Source organism: Dama dama, chromosome 20 (genome assembly GCF_033118175.1).
Source record: "Dama dama isolate Ldn47 chromosome 20, ASM3311817v1, whole genome shotgun sequence".
Taxonomy (NCBI): Eukaryota; Metazoa; Chordata; class Mammalia; order Artiodactyla; family Cervidae; genus Dama; species Dama dama.
Window position 1 is genome coordinate 64,403,290 of NC_083700.1, and position 18,856 is coordinate 64,422,145.

At 34.9% G+C, this 18,856-nt stretch overlaps 1 protein-coding gene across 3 annotated transcripts; it reads right to left on the reverse strand.

Annotated features, from left to right (window-relative positions):
• Positions 1–2,831: 2,831 nt before the first annotated feature.
• Positions 2,832–18,621, reverse strand: IFI44L (interferon induced protein 44 like). Of its 3 annotated transcripts, none has more exons than XM_061121558.1 (8): positions 18,512–18,621; positions 16,126–16,319; positions 15,212–15,260; positions 14,296–14,491; positions 7,950–8,121; positions 4,117–4,217; positions 3,662–3,836; positions 2,832–3,507 (listed from the first exon to the last, which is right to left on the reverse strand). In XM_061121558.1, exons 2-7 carry the CDS (start codon positions 16,307–16,309, stop codon positions 3,666–3,668), a joined length of 873 nt encoding a protein of 290 aa, XP_060977541.1. In that variant the 5' UTR covers positions 16,310–16,319; positions 18,512–18,621; the 3' UTR covers positions 2,832–3,507; positions 3,662–3,665. The 3 variants fall into 3 exon arrangements, with proteins under 3 accessions (XP_060977541.1, XP_060977540.1, XP_060977539.1); XM_061121557.1 differs by having other exon boundaries at positions 15,988–16,319; XM_061121556.1 differs by having other exon boundaries at positions 15,763–16,319.
• Positions 18,622–18,856: the final 235 nt, after the last annotated feature.

An 18,856-nucleotide genomic window follows, 5' to 3' on the forward strand; every position in this document is an offset into this window, starting at 1 on the left:
TTTCCCTGCCTCTTGTGAGTTCCTGCCATCTGTACTTGCAGTTTTGCTTACACCAAAATTTCTTCCCTGGGGCCTGGAATAGCTTGAATCTATCCATGTGAGGGGTGTGCAGCTAGATATTGACTATTATCTAACTATTGTCTGACTGACCCCAGGGTCCTGCATTTTCTCCGGCACCAGAGAAAACTTTTGCAATGGTTTGGTAGGCTTGATTCCATCTTGCTTAGATTGAGGGCAAAAATCAGATGTATTTAATCTACTCTTCTCCATAAATTAGCCAAGACATTTATCACATTAAGGATGGGATTTGGGGACATCCAAATTCTCACAGCTTTATGGAATGCCTTAAGACTTTGATCAAGCTTCCCTTGTGGCTCAGAAGGTGAAGAATCTGCTGCAATGCAGGAGACGCAGGTTTGACGCCTGGTCAGGAAGATCCACTGGAGAAGGGAATGGCTACCCACTCCAGTATTCTTTCCTGGGAACTCCATGGACAAAGGGGCCTGGTGGGCTAATAGTTCATGAGTCTCAGAGTCAGACTCAACTGAGCAACTAACACAAAGACTTTGATCAGCCTTGTTATCAAGTGGCCACTTTAGCATCAGATGGAGTTATGTCCCTACAAGATGATTAATCATCAGCTGGTATTTGAATCATCTGAAGCTTACTTGAGTCCCCCAATCAGTTTTGTCAAATTAGTTATTAGCCTCCTTTTTTTATGAAGAAGCAACACGATAATCTTTTAAGATTAGTTTTCTAAAGAAGACAAAGGCTTGCACATCACCCACCATAACTACTCCTCTTATTAAGATGGATGCTGGATGAATTTGTACAATGCTACAAATTTCTGTCAGAAATAATTACTTTTGTTTTTACTTTTTTTCAAGTTTCATTAAGATATAACTGATATAAAACATTATGTAAGTTTAAGATGTTCAACATGATGATTTAATAAACATATACTATGAAATGATTACCACAATATGGTTAATTAACATACCCATCATCTCATCTCAAATCATGACCCTCTTGTATGTGTGGAGAAAATATTTAATAACTACTCTCTAAGAAACAACTGAAATTTTGTATCCTTTAACCAACATCTCATTTCCCTCCCATTCAGCCCTTGGCCACCACCATTTCATTAACATTTAAGTAATGTTATGCAGTATTTGTCTCCCCTATACGACTAATTTCTTTTAGCACAATACTCTGGTCCATCCATTTTGTCTAAAATGGCAGAATTTTCTTCTTTTATGGTTGAATAATATTCCATTTCTTTATCCATCAATCTGTTGATGGACATGTAGATTAAGAAACATGTTGTGGCATGTTTTAATGCCACAACCCAACCCACTCATTCACCTACCCCACCTACCACACAAAGGTTCTAGCACTGATACTTAAAACTGTCTCACCAACATCCCTCTCACTTTAAGACAATATTCTACCTTATATTTCCCCTTGTTTTATGTACTGTGCCCCTTAGCACTATTTTACTAAGAAGTATTTTAGCAATTTTGGCTGGACTATACAACTAGATGAATTGCAAATTATGTAAAGTTTAAAAAATCCTGAATGGCTTCTAAAATGCAGCAAAATGGTGGGTCCTACTGTCTCTCAGGATGGTAGAGAAAGATCAGCAGAATCTACAATGTCAGGGCAAGTCCTCTCTCAGACAAAAGAGAAGTTTATCCCTTTTTGAAGCTCCCTGCCATCACCAATCTTTTCCAGCCTAAACTCCAAATAAACATTTAGCTCCACTGGAGGTTTAAATGTGCCCAAAGTAGTGTAAAGTCAGAGGATTCAGAATTGTGACATCAATTATCTAACATTGCCCTTTATAGAAAAAAAGAATAAACCTCAGTATTTACAAACAATGTTGGCTCACCTAAACAGTTCCTCATTGCTTAAGTCTGTTCATGATTCCATTACTTCCCTTCTTTTTCAGCATCTCCTTCTCCCTCATAACAGTATTCCATGCTATCCTTTCAAATAAAGTTCCACTTTGAATTTAATTTTACATCTAGAAAAACTTTCCTCTGCCCAGATTTTTGCTGACTCCACTCTGGAGAAGGATGAAGTATGGCCCTACAGTTGGTGAAATCAATGGTGTGTCTTGAGTCACTTTCAGTCTTTTCCAACCAACAATAGCTATGGCTTTTTTTTCTCCCTAGAATACATGGAGGCAAACATACCTTACTTTCCAGACCTGTTGTGTCTTACATCCATGTCATAACTATCCTGTCTGCCACTCTAATTTTGTTCCCAACATCTACTTTGGGCTCTACTCCTCAATACTTATGACCATTCTATTCCCAAATATTTTCCAAAGAACCTATCCATCCCTTCCATTGAATTATGGCTTCTGGACATTCATTGGAATATGGCTTCACCTGTAGCTTTGCTTTTGGAAATATTCCTTTTCCTATAATTATCTCGAAGGAATTCTTGCCCTTGTAATACTCAGGACTTCCCCCAAAAGATAATAATTCTAAGTTAGATTGTATAATGCAAAGAACTATTGATCCAAAGCATATTCATTTGAAAAAGACAGAAATTTAAAGGAGTTAAGTAAAAAGAGAGAAAACCTGATTCTTCTTCTTTCTTTATTAATAGTTCTAATTTCTCCAGCTATTCAGTGAACTTTAGAATCATTTGGGAGTACTTGTATAAAAGAACCTTATTATTAACTTGCACTAGTAACCTTATTTGATCACTCTACTTTGGAAATATGGCTAGGGTGGTTTGGAATTCCATCAATGAAAATCAGGCATGGGTTCATCAAAGGAAAAATGTTTGTTTTTTCTCACAGAAATGAAATGTTAATCTCTTGGGAACACTTGTTTCTTTTAATTAACTTAAATTCATATTTTCATCCAGAGTTAAGTGATACATTCTCCTTCCTTTATTTCTCTCCAGCATTTCATTCTCTCACAGTCTTCCTTTTCATAAGGAAAAAATTTTAAATACATGTTATCACACTGGGGAGATCGGGAGATATGCTTAATAGCAGGTATGCTTGCACCCTTCCAGGCAGTGTGTGAATTTCTGTGAATACAAAGATAAGCAAAATCCAAACCCTGCTTCGTGAAAAGCTCACTATTTAGAGAAGCAGATATCTATAACCATTTTATACTCAGTGGGGTTAGTACTGACACTGAGTTTTAAATTAAGTGTTGAAACAATTAAGACAAGTAAGTAAGGGAACAGTTAATTTTGCTGAGGATATATTCAAAGGTGTCATAGAAATTAATTTGTAAATAGTGCATAAATACGAAAGGTGGTTTGCAATAGGACATATGTTGGCCCACTACTGCTCAAGATTGGCCATTGTACTTGAGGTATGACCGATCTTAGAAGGAACCATCAGCTAGATGTTGTCGGGACAGAAAGTAAAACACAAGTAGAAGCAGAATCTCAAAGAGGCTGTTGGCAACTCCAGCTTGGGCCAAGTGTCTGAATCAAGTCAATTGAGGCAGAGTTGGAACATTCCTGCAGTTGCATCTGGAAACAAAACATAAAAAGAGTAAGAACAAAGCAATATTGTTACATGGCTGTCAGGACTACCACAGGCAAATTGGTACCAACCATCCAAATGAGAAATAGCTTAGCGTTTTTTCAAAAACTTTGTGACAGGAGGAGGATGGGACCAGATCACCTGTTTACTCAAGATGCAAATCCTCTAAGAAGTCATCTGCAGCCTGGAACATCTGCTTCAGTGCAGAGAGGATCAGAATGTCCTTTAAAAGGTCCATCTCCCTCTCTGAAGCATAGTTTTCAACCACCAATATTCTAGAAAGAGGAATGCCTAGTCTCCTGTTGGCATTCTGTATCTGTGGAAAAAAGAATTTAATAAATGTAAGTCTTATATCTAAAATTTGACTGAATTTAAATATAATTTAAGAAAGAAACAGTAAACACAATGGCTTAATATTATTTTCTGAATATAATTATAATTCAGATTATTATTTTAAAGTAGGGTATTAACTTCAATCAACCAGCCAATTGATCCGTTTCTTCATTTACCTGTGAATATGCAGTGTGAGCATGCACACACACACACAAAATATAAAACTAATACAATTCTATCTAGTTGCAAAAAGTATTCTTTACCTGGCTTTGAGAAATCATAGCCTTATTCATCTTTAAGAAGTTGTCTTGAAGAACTTCATTGCAATTTTTCACTTTAGTAAGTAATGCTACTTGTGCTACACCTATATCAAGTAGATAAATCAGTTATTTTATATCATAAACAGCAGTGTATCAACAAGGTGATTAAATATGTGTGAAAATAGTACTCTGTAAGGTAAATTTAAGATCAGGAGAATGCAACATCCCCAAGAAATCTAAATATGGGACCTGAAGTTCTTCTGATGGGAGAAATTATTTCTTCCAACATGAGAGACAATTTCTAAATGGAGTTAAAATTATACTAAATTGCAATCAGCTACTATCCCATTCAAACAGTGTGTTTTAAATTGGTCAGGGGGGGAAAGTGGTTGCTGGATCTTGAAGACTAAAGAAGGACCCCACGAAAGAGAGAAAGCAAGGAGAGTTGTGTGAGAGCATCTGTGAATGTGAAGTACACTGATTTCACAGTTCTGCTAAGGACCTTGCCTTTTCCCTAAAACCATAGAGATCAAGGTAAATAATAACTGGCTCTAACTGAATCAAAGGTCTACTTTACTAACAGCTATTTTCCCAAGAAGGACAGAGGGATATCTCTACAGACCCCAAGGACATAAAAAGAATGAGAAGATACTATGAACAAGTCTACATTCATAAATTTGACAACTTAGGTGAAATAGAATGAAACTATACACTACAAACTACACTACAACTTATCTAATATGAAACAGATCATTTTAATAGCTCTAAAACTATTTTCAAATTGAACTTATGGTTTTAAAAATCCCTGAAAACGGAATCTCCAGGGCCAGATGGTTTTATTGGAGAAGTCTACCAAACATTAAAAAAAAAAAAAAAAAAACTCTACACAATCCCTTCCAGAAAATGAAAGGGGAAAGAGTACTTCCCAACTCATTTTATAACACCTATATTACCTGAGACTAAACTCTGACAAACACTACAGAAATTAAAAAACAAAACAAAACTACAGACCAATATCCCTCATAAATATAGATGCCAAATTTCTTAATAAAATATTATCAACTAAGATTCAGCAATATATAAAAGGAATTATGTACCATGAACAAGTGAGTTTTGTGTTATGGAGACAAAGTTGGCTCAAGATTCAAAGTCAGTCAATATGATCCATGATATAAACAGACTACAGAGGGAAACAATTCCCATGATCATATCAATCTATAGAGAAAAACCATTTGGCAAAATTCAATAGCCATTCATGCTTTAAGAAAAATTATCAGAGAAGTTGGAATAGAGAAGAACTTCCTCAACTTAATAAAGAACAGCTATTAAAAACTATAATGACATTAATTGACATTAAGGTGGTGAAACATTGAATCTCTTCTCCTAAGTTCCGAAACAAAACAAGGGTATTTGTTCTCATCACTATTCAACTGAAAGTACTAGCCAGGATGGTAAGATAAGTAAAAATAAATAAAACACATACAAGTTAAGAAAGAAGAAATAAAATTGTCCCCATTTGAGATGACATGAAATCCTAAGAATTTAATGATGAAAAAAATCTTCCTAGAACTAATAAACAATCAACATCCCATTAAGACTTTTTTTTGTAGAAATATACAAAGTAACTCTAAAATTCCTACAGAAATGTAAAGGAACTAGAATAGATAAAATAATTTTGACAAGTAAGAAAAAAGTGGAAGGAATTATTTTACCCACTTTAAGACCTATAGTTTTTATTATTATATAACCACAGTGATAAAGACTGTGTGATGTTGGTAGAGGAATGAACATATAGATCAAGGGAACAGAATAGAGACCCAGAAATAGATGCACAGAAGTAAGGACAATGGATTTTTGATAATGGTACAAAAGCAATACAATTGAGAAATGACAGTTTTTTCAACAAATGGTCCTGGAGCAACTGAATATCCATAGGAAAAATAAAATAAATCTTGACCTACATTTCACATCCTACACAAAATGTGACTCAAAACTAATTACATATTTAAATGTAAAATGTAAGACTATAAAACTTCTAGAAGAAAACAGAAAAAAAACCCGAGACTTAAAGCTTGGTGAAGGATTTTAGACACAAAATGAAAAGAATGATCCTTAAAAGACAAAATTGACAAATAGGAGTTCACCAAAATTTTTAATATTGTGTTTGCGAAAGGCTCTGCTAAGATACTGAAAAGGCAACTGAGCACTGGGAGAAACTATTTGCAAACCATATATCTGACAACTGAATCATATCTAGGATTTACGGATCTTTTAAAACTCAACAGTAAAAAAAAACCCAAAGTGTACAAATAGAAAATAGGTCAAAGACATGAAGAGATCCTTTACTGAAGAAGGCATATACAAGTAAATAAGTACATTAAAAGATGGTCAATTTAACTCGTCATTAAAGTGAAGTCCCTCAGCCGTGTCCAGCTCTTTGCGACCCCATGGACTGTAGCCTGCCAGGCTTCTCCATCCATGGGATTTTCCAGGCAAGAATACTGGAGTGGGTTGCTATTTCCTTCTCCAGGGGATCTTCCTGACCCAGGGATTGAACCCAGGTCTCCTGCATTGCAGGCAGACTCTTTACCAGCTGAACCATCATTCAGTTCAGTTCAGTTCAGTTCAGTCGCTCAGTCGTGTCCGACTCTTTGCGACCCCATGAATCACAGCACGTCAGGCCTCCCTGTCCATCACCAACTCCCGGAGTTTACTCAAACTCATGCCCATCAAGTCGGTGATGCCATCCAGCCATCTCATCCTCTGTCGACCCCTTCTCCTCCTCCCCCCAATCCCTTCTGCCCCCAACCCCTCCCAGCATCAGGGTCTTTTCCAATGAGTCAACTCTTTGCGTGAGCCACCATTAGGGCAATGCAAATTAAGACCATGGCAAACTATCACTATATACCTACTAGAAGAGTTAAATTTTTTTTTTTTTTAAAGCAATAATGGCAAATACTAGCAAGAATCCAGAGAATCTAGATCTCTCATATATTGTAAAATTATAAAATGTGCAGTAATCCTTAATAGTGGTTTGGCGTTTTCTTTAAAAAAATAAACACAGAGTTAGCATAGGACCCAGCAATCACACTTTGGGGGAATGATCCCAGAAGAAATAAAACTTACACCCACACAAAAACCTGCACACTAATATTCAAAGGAGCTTTATGTGCAAGAGCCAAAAAACAGAAGTAATCAAAAAGTCCTTTGATAAAGAACGGTTAAAACAACTATGGAATATCTATACCATGAATTAGTACTCAGCAATAAACAGAAATGAACAACTGATATACAAAACAACTTTTATGGAATTCAAAGGATATTAGACTGAGTGAAGAAAGCCAGCCTCAAATCAGACATACCGTTGAGATTCTAGTTGTATAACATTCTCAAACTTTATGGAGATGAAGAGAAGATTAATGGTGAGGATTGGGAGGTACCATGACAAAGACTTTTATGGCGATGGAATAGTTCTGTATGTAGTGGTAGTTACTCGAATCTACACATGTAACAAAATAACAGAGCTATAACACACATTATGAGTGTTGTATCTCCTGGTTTTAATCTTTCTGGTCTAGTCACCTAATATAGGGAGGTAACTCCTCTATCTAGCCATAGGAAAATCACACATGATGAAAAAATTACAGCCATTCTAGTCTTTAAGGATTTCAGTAAAGCCTTTGAATGATCTCTATCTGCTATTGCCACCAACCAAACCGGGACTCTAAAAATTGGAAGAAGGGGACATGGGACCTTGGTGTATTCTTTTTGCAATTTTCTGTGAGTGTATCTTTATTTCAAAGTAAAAATGTTTTGATGAATACAATGAAACTCACCACAGTTTATTACTTCTCTTTGAATTTGCTTGAACTTCACCATCATTTTAGAGGAGAGATTGTCCATAGAGTTGATATCAAAGACAAAAGCTACACAGTGAATCCTGTCTTTCAGTGATGGAGAGGTGATGAAAGTAGGATGCTTGGGTGTAATTGGTTTATGGGGACTAAACTGTTATAGAAATATAAGGTAACATTAGAGAGTCTCTGATGAATTCTTTCAGATACAATTCATGTTTTAAGCATGATCTCCACTAACCTCCAACACAAAACTTCCCTTCTCCCGGATACTCCTGCCCCAGATTAGTTCATAGCATTCTTTCATACTTCCTCTCCACTGTTAGCATGATATCATTATATTAAAAAAATACAACCCACTTCATTGCTTTGGCAAAAAAAAAAATTATAATTACAACTTAATTAATTATTAATGGAAATATTTCAGAAAAGTACAAACAATGTTATTTGTTATTTTAAAAAGCAACTTCAAATCTCAGTCTCTTCAAATCTCAAAGCACAATTGAGGAAAAGGAAATCACTGCTTAGAAATTGAGGCTAATTTTATTGCACCCAATATCTGAAAGAAAGGTGACAATAATGGTTAACTTTCTGAGAACTTAGAGTTTATCTTTTCATTTAATCTACTTAGCCACCTATGAGATCAGCATTATTATTATCTACATTTCACATATAAAAAAACCAAAACTCACAGAGACAAGCATGTAACTTACTTATGGGTACACACATCTAATTGGTGGCAGAGCCAGCCTTTGAAATCAAGTATTTAGGCTGTATTAAGTAGTGAAGCCTGCTCACCTTCAGTATAACATCACATATCAACAAAGAGTAGTCGTTTCAATATTTTGTCTAAGTGATTATAAAAGTGCAAGAGATTATATTACTCCTTTCCTACTTTTAGAATCATTGCAAAGAGTAATATAAACACAGTTCCTCCTGACCTTTTCCTGGAAGCTATATGAGTAAAATCTTGCCTCTTGGTTATATTTCTTAATGCTGTAGAAAATAAGAGAAGTTATCTGCTTTCTTTACATAAATATTTTTTAATTTAAAATACAGTAATGTTGGTTGGTGTTGAAACCACTTTATAAAAATTGAAAATGCATGTGATAAAACATCAATGAAAAGCATTGCTGAAAATGATTTGAAATGTTCTACACTCTGAAGGATTCTTACCTTATATCTGTCTGGCACACACCCTTTTAAGATGTGGGGTATGCAAAGCAATCTATAGATTCAATGCAATCCCTATCAAGCTACCAACGGTATTTTTCACAGAACTAGACCAAAGAATTTCACAATTTGTATGGAAATACAAAAAACCTCGAATAGCCAAAGTAATCTTGAGAAAGAAGAATGGAGCTGGAGGAATCAACCTGCCTGACTTCAGACTCTACTACAAAGCCACAGTCATCAAGACAGTATGGTACTGGCACAAAGACAGAAATATAGATCAATGGAACAGAATAGAAAGCCCAGAGATAAATCCACGAACCTATGGACACCTTATCTTTGACAAAGGAGGCAAGGATATACAATGGAAAAAAGACAACCTCTTTAACAAGTGGTGCTGGGAAAACTGGTCAACCACTTGTAAAAGAATGAAACTAGAACACTTTCTAACACCATACACAAAAATAAACTCAAAATGGATTAAAGATCTAAATGTAAGACCAGAAACTATAAAACTCCTAGAGGAGAACATAGGCAAAACACTCTCCGACATAAACCACAGCAAGATCCTCTATGACCCACCTCCCAGAATACTGGAAATAAAAGCAAAAATAAACAAATGGGACCTAATGAAACTTAAAAGCTTTTGCACTACAAAGGAAACTATAAGTAAGGTGAAAAGACAGCCCTCAGATTGGGAGAAAATAATAGCAAATGAAGCAACAGACAAAGGATTAATCTCAAAAATATACAAGCAACTCCTACAGCTCAATTCCAGAAAAATAAATGACCCAATCAAAAAATGGGCCAAAGAACTAAACAGACATTTCTCCAAAGAAGACATACAGATGGCTAACAAACACATGAAAAGATGCTCAACATCACTCATTATTAGAGAAATGCAAATCAAAACCACAATGGGGTACCATTACATGCCAGTCAGGATGGCTGCTATCCAAAAGTCTACAAGCAATAAATGCTGGAGAGGGTGTGGAGAAAAGGGAACCCTCTTACACTGTTGGTGGGAATGCAAACTAGTACAGCTGCCATGGAAAACAGTGTGGAGATTTCTTAAAAAACTGGAAATAGAACTGCCATATGACCCAGCAATCCCACTTCTGGGCATACACACTGAGGAAACCAGATCTGAAAGAGACACGTGCACCCCAATGTTCATCGCAGCACTGTTTATAATAGCCAGGACATGGAAGCAACCTAGATGCCCATCAGCAGATGAATGGATAAGGAAGCTGTGGTACATATACACCATGGAATATTACTCAGCCGTTAAAAAAGAATTCATTTTAATCAGTCCTAATGAGATGGATGAAACTGGAGCCCATTATACAGAGTGAAGTAAGCCAGAAAGATAAAGAACATTACAGCATACTAACACATATATATGGAATCTAGAAAGATGGTAACGATAACCCTATATGCAAAGCAGAAAAAGAGACACAGAAATACAGAACAGACTTTTGAACTCTGTGGGAGAAGGTGAGGGTGGGATGTTTCGAAAGAACAGCATGTATACTATCTGTGGTGAAACAGATCACCAGCCCAGGTGGGATGCATGAGACAAGTGCTCCAGCCTGGTGCACTGGGAAGACCCAGAGGAATCGGGTGGAGAGGGAGGTGGGAGGGGGGATCGGGATGGGGAATACGTGTAAATCTATGGCTGATTCATATCAATGTATGACAAAACCCACTGAAATGTTGTGAAGTAATTAGCCTCCAACTAATAAAAAAAAAAAATTTAAAAAAAAAAAAATAAAAGTTCACTCTTCAACTAGCCTTTAAGATGTAATAAGAAGAAGAAAAACTCATTAATACTTTAACTGTGGTCCTCAAACATTTTGAGTGTCCCAAAGATATTTTATTCATGTGGGTCTTGTCTATTTATGTGCAACATACTAGAAATTAAAACAAAAATTTTTAATAGTTCTTAAATTATTTAAAAATATAATATGAACCTGTTATATATTAATCTAACAATTTTAGAAAAAAACTATTTTCAAAAAATTATAGAAAAGAGTGGGATTGATTTACCTTTTGCAATTCTTTTTAATGTCTGAATCAATAGAAAACAGCAAGATTCTCATAGTTGCCTCTGCATTCAATCTGTTGTGATTTATTGTTTTGGTTGAAGTATATGAAAAAATATGACCTCACACATACAGGTAGTAGGCAAGGAGGGAGTATTTAATTTAACAGCTTTTAGAGAATTATGGACATTGCTCATTAATAATACATCAAAGCTGAACAAGTGATAATTCCATAAAGATTACCTGCAATGTGAAATCTGTGATGCTTTCAAACTATGACATTAAGTTTGTTGATCTATTTTACACTTTGAATATATTTTTTATCCATCCATGATTTTGTAACTTGATGCACTGGTCATTTGAAAGTACTGGTTCACTGGCTTATCTGGATCTTCCAAATATTGGCACATTTCATTTTACAACATTAAAATATCATATTTGTTAATGCCATCATTAATCTCATTAGATAAGTCTTTAAGTTCTTAAGTTTTCAATCTCAAAGTAGTGGATACAAGCTTCCTCATGTTCTTTTTCTTAAAAGCTCAAATGTTATCTTTGACAACAAACACTATGGGTTGTTATCCTTGAAGTGATACCCTCATTTCGTGCATTTTTCCCCAAAATGTCTACCAAATATCCAAGTATAAATAAGGAAGTCTTTCAGTTGTCTTTTCAATCATATATGATGTTCCATGAGAAAATTTCAGCTTACACCCACTATATTTTGACATGCATTAGGAGCACTTTGCATGCAGAATCTGCCTGCAGTGCAGGAGACCTGGGTTCGATCCCTGGGTCGGGAAGATCCTCTGGAGGAGGTCATGGCAACACACTCCAGCATTCTTGCCTGGAGAATCCAATGGACAGAGGAACCCAGCGGGCTCTAGTCTATGGGGTCACAAAGAGTGGGATACAACTGAGCAACTAACACTTTCACTTTCACTTTCAGGAGCACTTTATATGCACATCCCATTTTGTCACACATTTTAAAATGATGTGCATTCAAAAGTTGAGCCTAAATAAAATCAATAACTGTTACAGATTCATCAAGAAAATTCTTAAATGAAACTGGTGTTTTGGTATTTTTTATAGCAAGCTCAGTGGTAGGGACGATTACAGTGACTGTGGAGGATTTGCTGCCATTGCTTGATTCATGCTAAGATGCCAACAGATAAAATTATATTTGTTTGATCAGTTCAAGTGTTAATACACTAGAAACAGCAAAAAAAGATATTAGTATTTTTAAAAGAGTCTTCAGCTCATGCTGCTGCTGCTAAGTTGCTTCAGCCGTGTCTGACTCTGTGCGACCCCACAGACAGCAGCCCACCAGGCTCTGCCGTCCCTGGGATTCTCCAGCTCATAGATCCCTTAAAAGCATTTCAAAGACTCTCGTGGGATCAACACACGCTATCTGATCCCAAGACTATTTTTTTAGGATAACTCTGAAAAAATTTCATTTATTGGTCAAATACACTTTCAACATAGACTCAACTATGGAAGATTTGGGAAGAATCACAAAGAAAAGGGCTTCTCAGAGATACCAGACAATACTCAGTTCTTTCAGCACAAACCAGGAAGTAGAGAATTCCTCTGTAACCTATTGTCATTTGTGATGGAGTCAAAGCACCCATGGCTTCATAAAAATGCCTAGAGCAATTCTACTGGAGATTTTAATCTAAGTGAATGGGGTTTATTGGTACCTCAACATGAAAGAAATTACATGGAGCATTAGAATTAGATAATATTCAATACATTGTAAAATTTCAAGATCAATAAGCAACATTCATATTTCCAATAACCATTAACCTGTTTCATTTACAGCTTCAGTTTTTCAGAAAGAAGGGTCTCTGAGCAATAAAGTATTCCATTTCCTTCACAAATATGCTGTCCTGTTTTCCTTTAATGTGTATAGTATTTGCATTCTAATTGGAGTTCAATACATCTTCCCTTAAAGCAGCAAGTCTTTGGAGTTTTCAACATACAAAGAAGACAGAAATTTTGTCCTGATGAGTACCACTATTGCAGCATGTCTCACACTGAATAGTATTTACTTGATTATTATCTACATTGGTCTCTGAGCTCCCTGATTAAAGGGACTGTAGTGTTATTTGCATTTAGGTCTCTATTACAACACAATATTTAGCAAACAAAAACATTTCAATCAATGCTTAATGTACTGAATTGCTGTTGCAGTATCTTGCTCCTGAGGCTAGGCCCATATATCATAATAAAGCCACTGAAGTGGATAGAGAATAGCCAACATCCAGAAATAAGATGTGATTATTAAAAGTCTTAGAAAATGCTTTCAGTTATTAAATATGACATAAAACTAAAATCAGCTATAACTGTCTTATGCTAAATTTTGCATTGACAATGTACAACATATTCTCTATCACAAGATAACAATATTGGACTTTAGCAATCATAGAAAAACACAGCTTGATTTTGACATTTTCTATTAATTCGCTTTATTCTTTTTGTTTGATTACATAATATTGACAAGCATAGAATGGAAGTTTCTAGATAAATATTGCACTATAAATCGAAGATCTTTAGCATAACAGTTTTAAAAATAGTATTAGTACTTATTTCCTTAAATATATTTATTTACAAATAAGACAGTCTTTATAGGAGCATTGGTAAACTGATTTACCCCATGAAGGTTTTGTTTCTCATGATCATTTTCTATTAAATGATCTCATATAATGCAAAAGTGTTGCAATACATAATTTTCATTATTTTATTACAAAAAAAAGAGAAAATAATTTCAACCCAAGGCAAAACCATGTGGGACATGAGTAAATATATATATATCAAATAAAATGGACAAAGATTTCTACAAAGTTTTTAAACATTTATTATTTTTTGCAAATACCAAAAAGCATTCTTCTTAAAACTGCTCATATCCATAAAAATGGAAAGCTTCTCTGTCTAATATCTCATGGGGGCAATTCTGATTCCATTTTTATTCCTGTTTTACATTTGATTTAGCATTTAATTGTTCACAGATTAGGAGGTTAAGCTATTGAGAGAAAATGCCAAAGAAATTAACAAACCTCATAATTGTAACCTATAAAACAAAATCCTCAGTAAATCCTGAAATAACTTACCTGTTCAGTAATGCTGGTGACATCAGATCCCACTATGGCTTGGCGAGTCAAATGGCCTTGGAAAATGGACTTCACTGAATTGAAAAAACTGGACTTTCCAGACCCAACTGGACCCAGCAAGAGAATACGGATTTCCGAAACCAAGTTTGCAAAGGGACTGTAGGCTCTGACGTCTGCTAGGAGACTATTTCTGTGCCTGGAAAACTGCAGTAGTTAAATACAACAGCCAAACTTCCATAAGGAACAATATAATTCTGCTGAGCTTTTCTTCCTGCTAAAAAGCATGTTTTAACACTTATTTATTATTCTGATATTAGCATCTTCTTTCATATAACTTGAAAGGGTCTAAGGTTATACATTCTGTGCTTGAAGAAAATGTACTTATCTACATCTAACTAAGTTAAACTAACCAGCAACCAAATCATTTCTAAACTATTAGCCTTATACCCCGTAAGTATAATAAGAAATAATAACAACACTGAAAGTGAATTTTCAGTAACAATGTTACATTAAGGGGAAACAAAAATAAAATATATGCAATGCAGGTGTTTGTCTATAAAGTGGGGAGGGGGGACTTTGTTTTTAAAATTTTCTGAGGTTCTCTGAAAACTTGATTCTCAAAACAAGGATTCAGAGGAATTATCTAAAATAGTCATCTCAACTCTGGAAAACTTTGAATCTAGCAGGACCATAGTGAAACATGAAGTCAAACTGCCATGAGGTGGATCTTAAAAATTTCAGCTGGTAGTGGTTGTTTTTTTTTGTTGTTGCTGCTCTAAATTGTCTTCAACACATTAAGTCAGGACCACTGATTTTTACCACTCCAAGTAACATGGTTTTTAATCTCACCGTCAGTGCCATTTATACAGTTGATCTAAATGAAATGAGTAATAGATAGTTCAAGAAACTAACTTACTGTGTGGCTCTTGTTATCCTGTTTATGTAGCCTGTCTCATCCTTAATTCCTAAAAGAAATAAACATGGCATAACAATTTTTAAGCTTGTCTGATTAAATGTGACCAAGTCTAACTTCTAAATAGGGCATTGAGTCTTTTTGCATAACCCAGCTGAGCTGTTTGGTCAGGAATTAGGGTTGGCAGCATAATGAGATTAAGAGGAGCTAAAAGTATCTTCTTTGTATAAATCACTCTGCAAACTCATATAATTATGCCTAGGAGTCCCAGGACTGACTCAAAAGGTGTCATGTGTCAAAATAGTGAGGCTTCTCTCTCTGTCTCCATCTCTTCACTCGTACTTCTCAACTTACTTTGATCAAAGCTGCCTATACTTTCTGGGTGATAACCCCATAACCTTTATGCCTTCCATTTTTCATTTTGGAGGTTATTAAAAAATTTGTGGTATGATATTCACTTGTCTTTTTTTTTTTTTCTTGTTCTTGTAGATTAATTATGAGCTACCAAACACAAAAACTAGAATCAGAACATAGTAGTGTACAAATTAACATACCTTCAACTCGAAAAACTTCACATTCTAAATATGGGGAGTCTGAGTCAGATTTTGGTCTTAATTCCGCCTCTAAAAACATAATTCCTCCTTTTTTGCTGAAATTTGAGTCAGATTTTGCTCTTAATTTTTCCTTTAAAGATCTAGGTATATTAATGCATCTTTTGCTGAAATTTAGAGATAAATACTTATTGTCATAACTAGAGAAATTAAATATCAGGCTCTTACTATTACTTGTCACTGTTGAATTTAAAAATACAGATTTCATTTCCATTGTTTCATCCTTTTGAAGTGAAAAAAAGAAGGAAGCATTTGGCTCTATAAAACTTTTAGACATTTCAGAACTATGCCCAAGCATAAAGATACCAAAAATACTGTCGGAATGATAAATCACTGTTATAGTGGATCCTTGACATCTGCACCTATTCTGCATTTCTGCAATGTCATCTCCATGGACACTAGACTTATAAAGAAGTCTCAGAGAAACATTTCCAAGCAGCTTTTGAAAACTTCTTTCCTCATTCCATGTCCATCGGGTTGTCACTGCCATTGTTCTGTTTCTAGTCGGGAAAAAAATTTAATAGTTTCAGAGAGCAGTACAGTATTGTGATTTCTGCTATACTAGTTTCAATGAGTTCTTTATTCACTGACCCAATTAAAGCATGTTATTTGGATCTGGAGTGTAAAGAACTATATACACAAACATATGTATATACATGTACATATATATTATATATTTTAATATATATAACATTAATGGGTAGATATGAAAAATAGATAATTTAGACATTTAAATATCATTAATTTTTTTTAAGTCATTAGGAAAAACAAACTAGAGACTGGGTTTTAAAAGTAGAGAAAAATTAATGAATTAGAGCAGAGATTATCACACTTTTTCTTAGTAACACATAGTAAAAATTTTAGGATTTGTGGATAATATGGTTTCTACCAAGTTACTCAACTTTGCCAGCATAAGGCAAAAACAGCCATAAACAAAGCTCATGACAGGGTTCAAATAGAAACTTTTTTACAAAAATAGATGGCTGGAATGAGGGCATATTTTACCAATCCATGAATTTGATGATAGAAGTGAGAAATTAACTCAGAAAACAGTGCACAAAGAAAGAAATTGAAACATGAGAGGATTTAATATGTAGGAAAGTCCATGATGGCTAGAACATTAGCCATCATGCCAATCCTTTCAATAAGAACAATTAAAAACAAGGATAACTGTGATATAGATATATTTGAAAGCACTGGAGAGAAAACAAAGCAGTAAAGAATTATGTTGTTGGCTAAGATTTGGAAAAGAAGTGAATACAGAGAGGTAAACTTGGCATTGATGCATCTGTCAAATTAAGAAGATGCTAAGAAATTCTTTAAACCATGCTTAAACAGTACATGAACCATGAACTTCCAGATGTTCAAGCTGGATTTAGAAAAGGCAGAGGAACCAGAGATCAAATTGCCAACATCTGCTGGATCATCAAAAAAGCAAGAAAGTTCCAGAAAACATCTACTTCTGCTTTATTGACTATGCCAAAGCCTTTGACTGTGTGGATCACAACAAACTGTGGAAAATTCTTAAAGACGTGGGAATACCAGACCACCTCACTTGCCTTATGGCAGAAAGCGAAGAAGAACTAAAAAGCCTCTTGATGAAAGTGAAAGAGGAGAGTGAAAAAGTTGGCTTAAAATTCTCAATTCAGAAAACAAAGATCATGGCATCTGGTCTATCACTTGGTAAATAGATGGGGAAACAATGGAAACAGTGAGAGACTTTATTTTTTTGAGCTCCAAAATCACTGCAGATGGTGAATACAGTCATGAAATTAAAAGATGCTTGCTCCTTGAAAGAAATTCACAAGTGGAAGTAACTTAAATGGACTATAAACATATGAAAAGATGTTCAACAGTTCTAGTGACAAGAAACTGTAAATTAAACAACAGTGGGACATCATTTCACATCAAACAAAAGTTCAGTGAAAGAGATGACCAGGATATAGAAACTCAAGAATATTTACATTGTCCTGATGGGCATGCATCATTTTGGAAACAATGTGCATAGCATCATTGTTTATGGTGATGTTAGAAGATTGGATGTACAAATTTTGGCATATTCATAAAAGGAAATACTAAAGAGCATTGAAGTAACTGAATTAGACCTATTTGTCTCAATTCAGATAAATCTCAAAGAATTCACATTGACTGGAAAGAAACAAGTGGAGAATGAGAATCTTAGTATGATACCATAAATAAACTGTTAATTTACAAAGCAATACTAGAGGTCATTTAAATACATACATATATACAGTACTTTCTCAGAAATAAATAAATAAATAAATACACACATATATACAGTAAAAGAGCATAAAAACAAGCATGACAATAATTTATGACAAAGTCTAGATACAATTTCTCTCTAGGAAGTAAGGTAAGTGAAGAAAATATAAGAGAGACTCATCAATAATTTCAGTGAGATCTGTAATGCCTTGAAGTTGTCAAGAAAACAAAACTATTCTTATTAATAAAGCAAATCACTTAAAAAACCAGAACTGTATAAGATTACAATAGAGTTTATGTATTCTCTGTATTCCCTGTATTTGAAATATTCATTAAAAAACAAAACCAACAAAAGAGAAAAGCATGATCTTACTAGCGATTTCACTTGAAATTCTTCTTCAAAGAAAGAAAAACAGGCAAATTTCTTTGCCCACAACTAAGAAACATTGGATGGCAGCAAGTCACTTACCAGCCTTTCAGTTTGGGACAAGGATTAATGGAGTGTTAAGTGCTCTGTCACACTTATGGACTAGACAGAGTTTGGAGACTAAAGGTTCTGTTGAGATCAGTGGCTTCCTGTTCCTGGAAAGGAAAGTGAAACCCCAAGCAGCAGGAGCAGGAAACAGCAAGCCAACTGCTGTTAAGTTTCTTTTTCCCTAGAGAAGAAAGAGAACAAGAAAAAAGAAAGAGAGATCTGCTCAGCACAAGAAAAAGGTGCAAAGATGTTTGGTCCCTCAGTAGCCCACATCCAAGCATGCATGAAATGCAATTATTAATAAGAAATTACAATAAAACCAATAGTTTAAAATTTTTT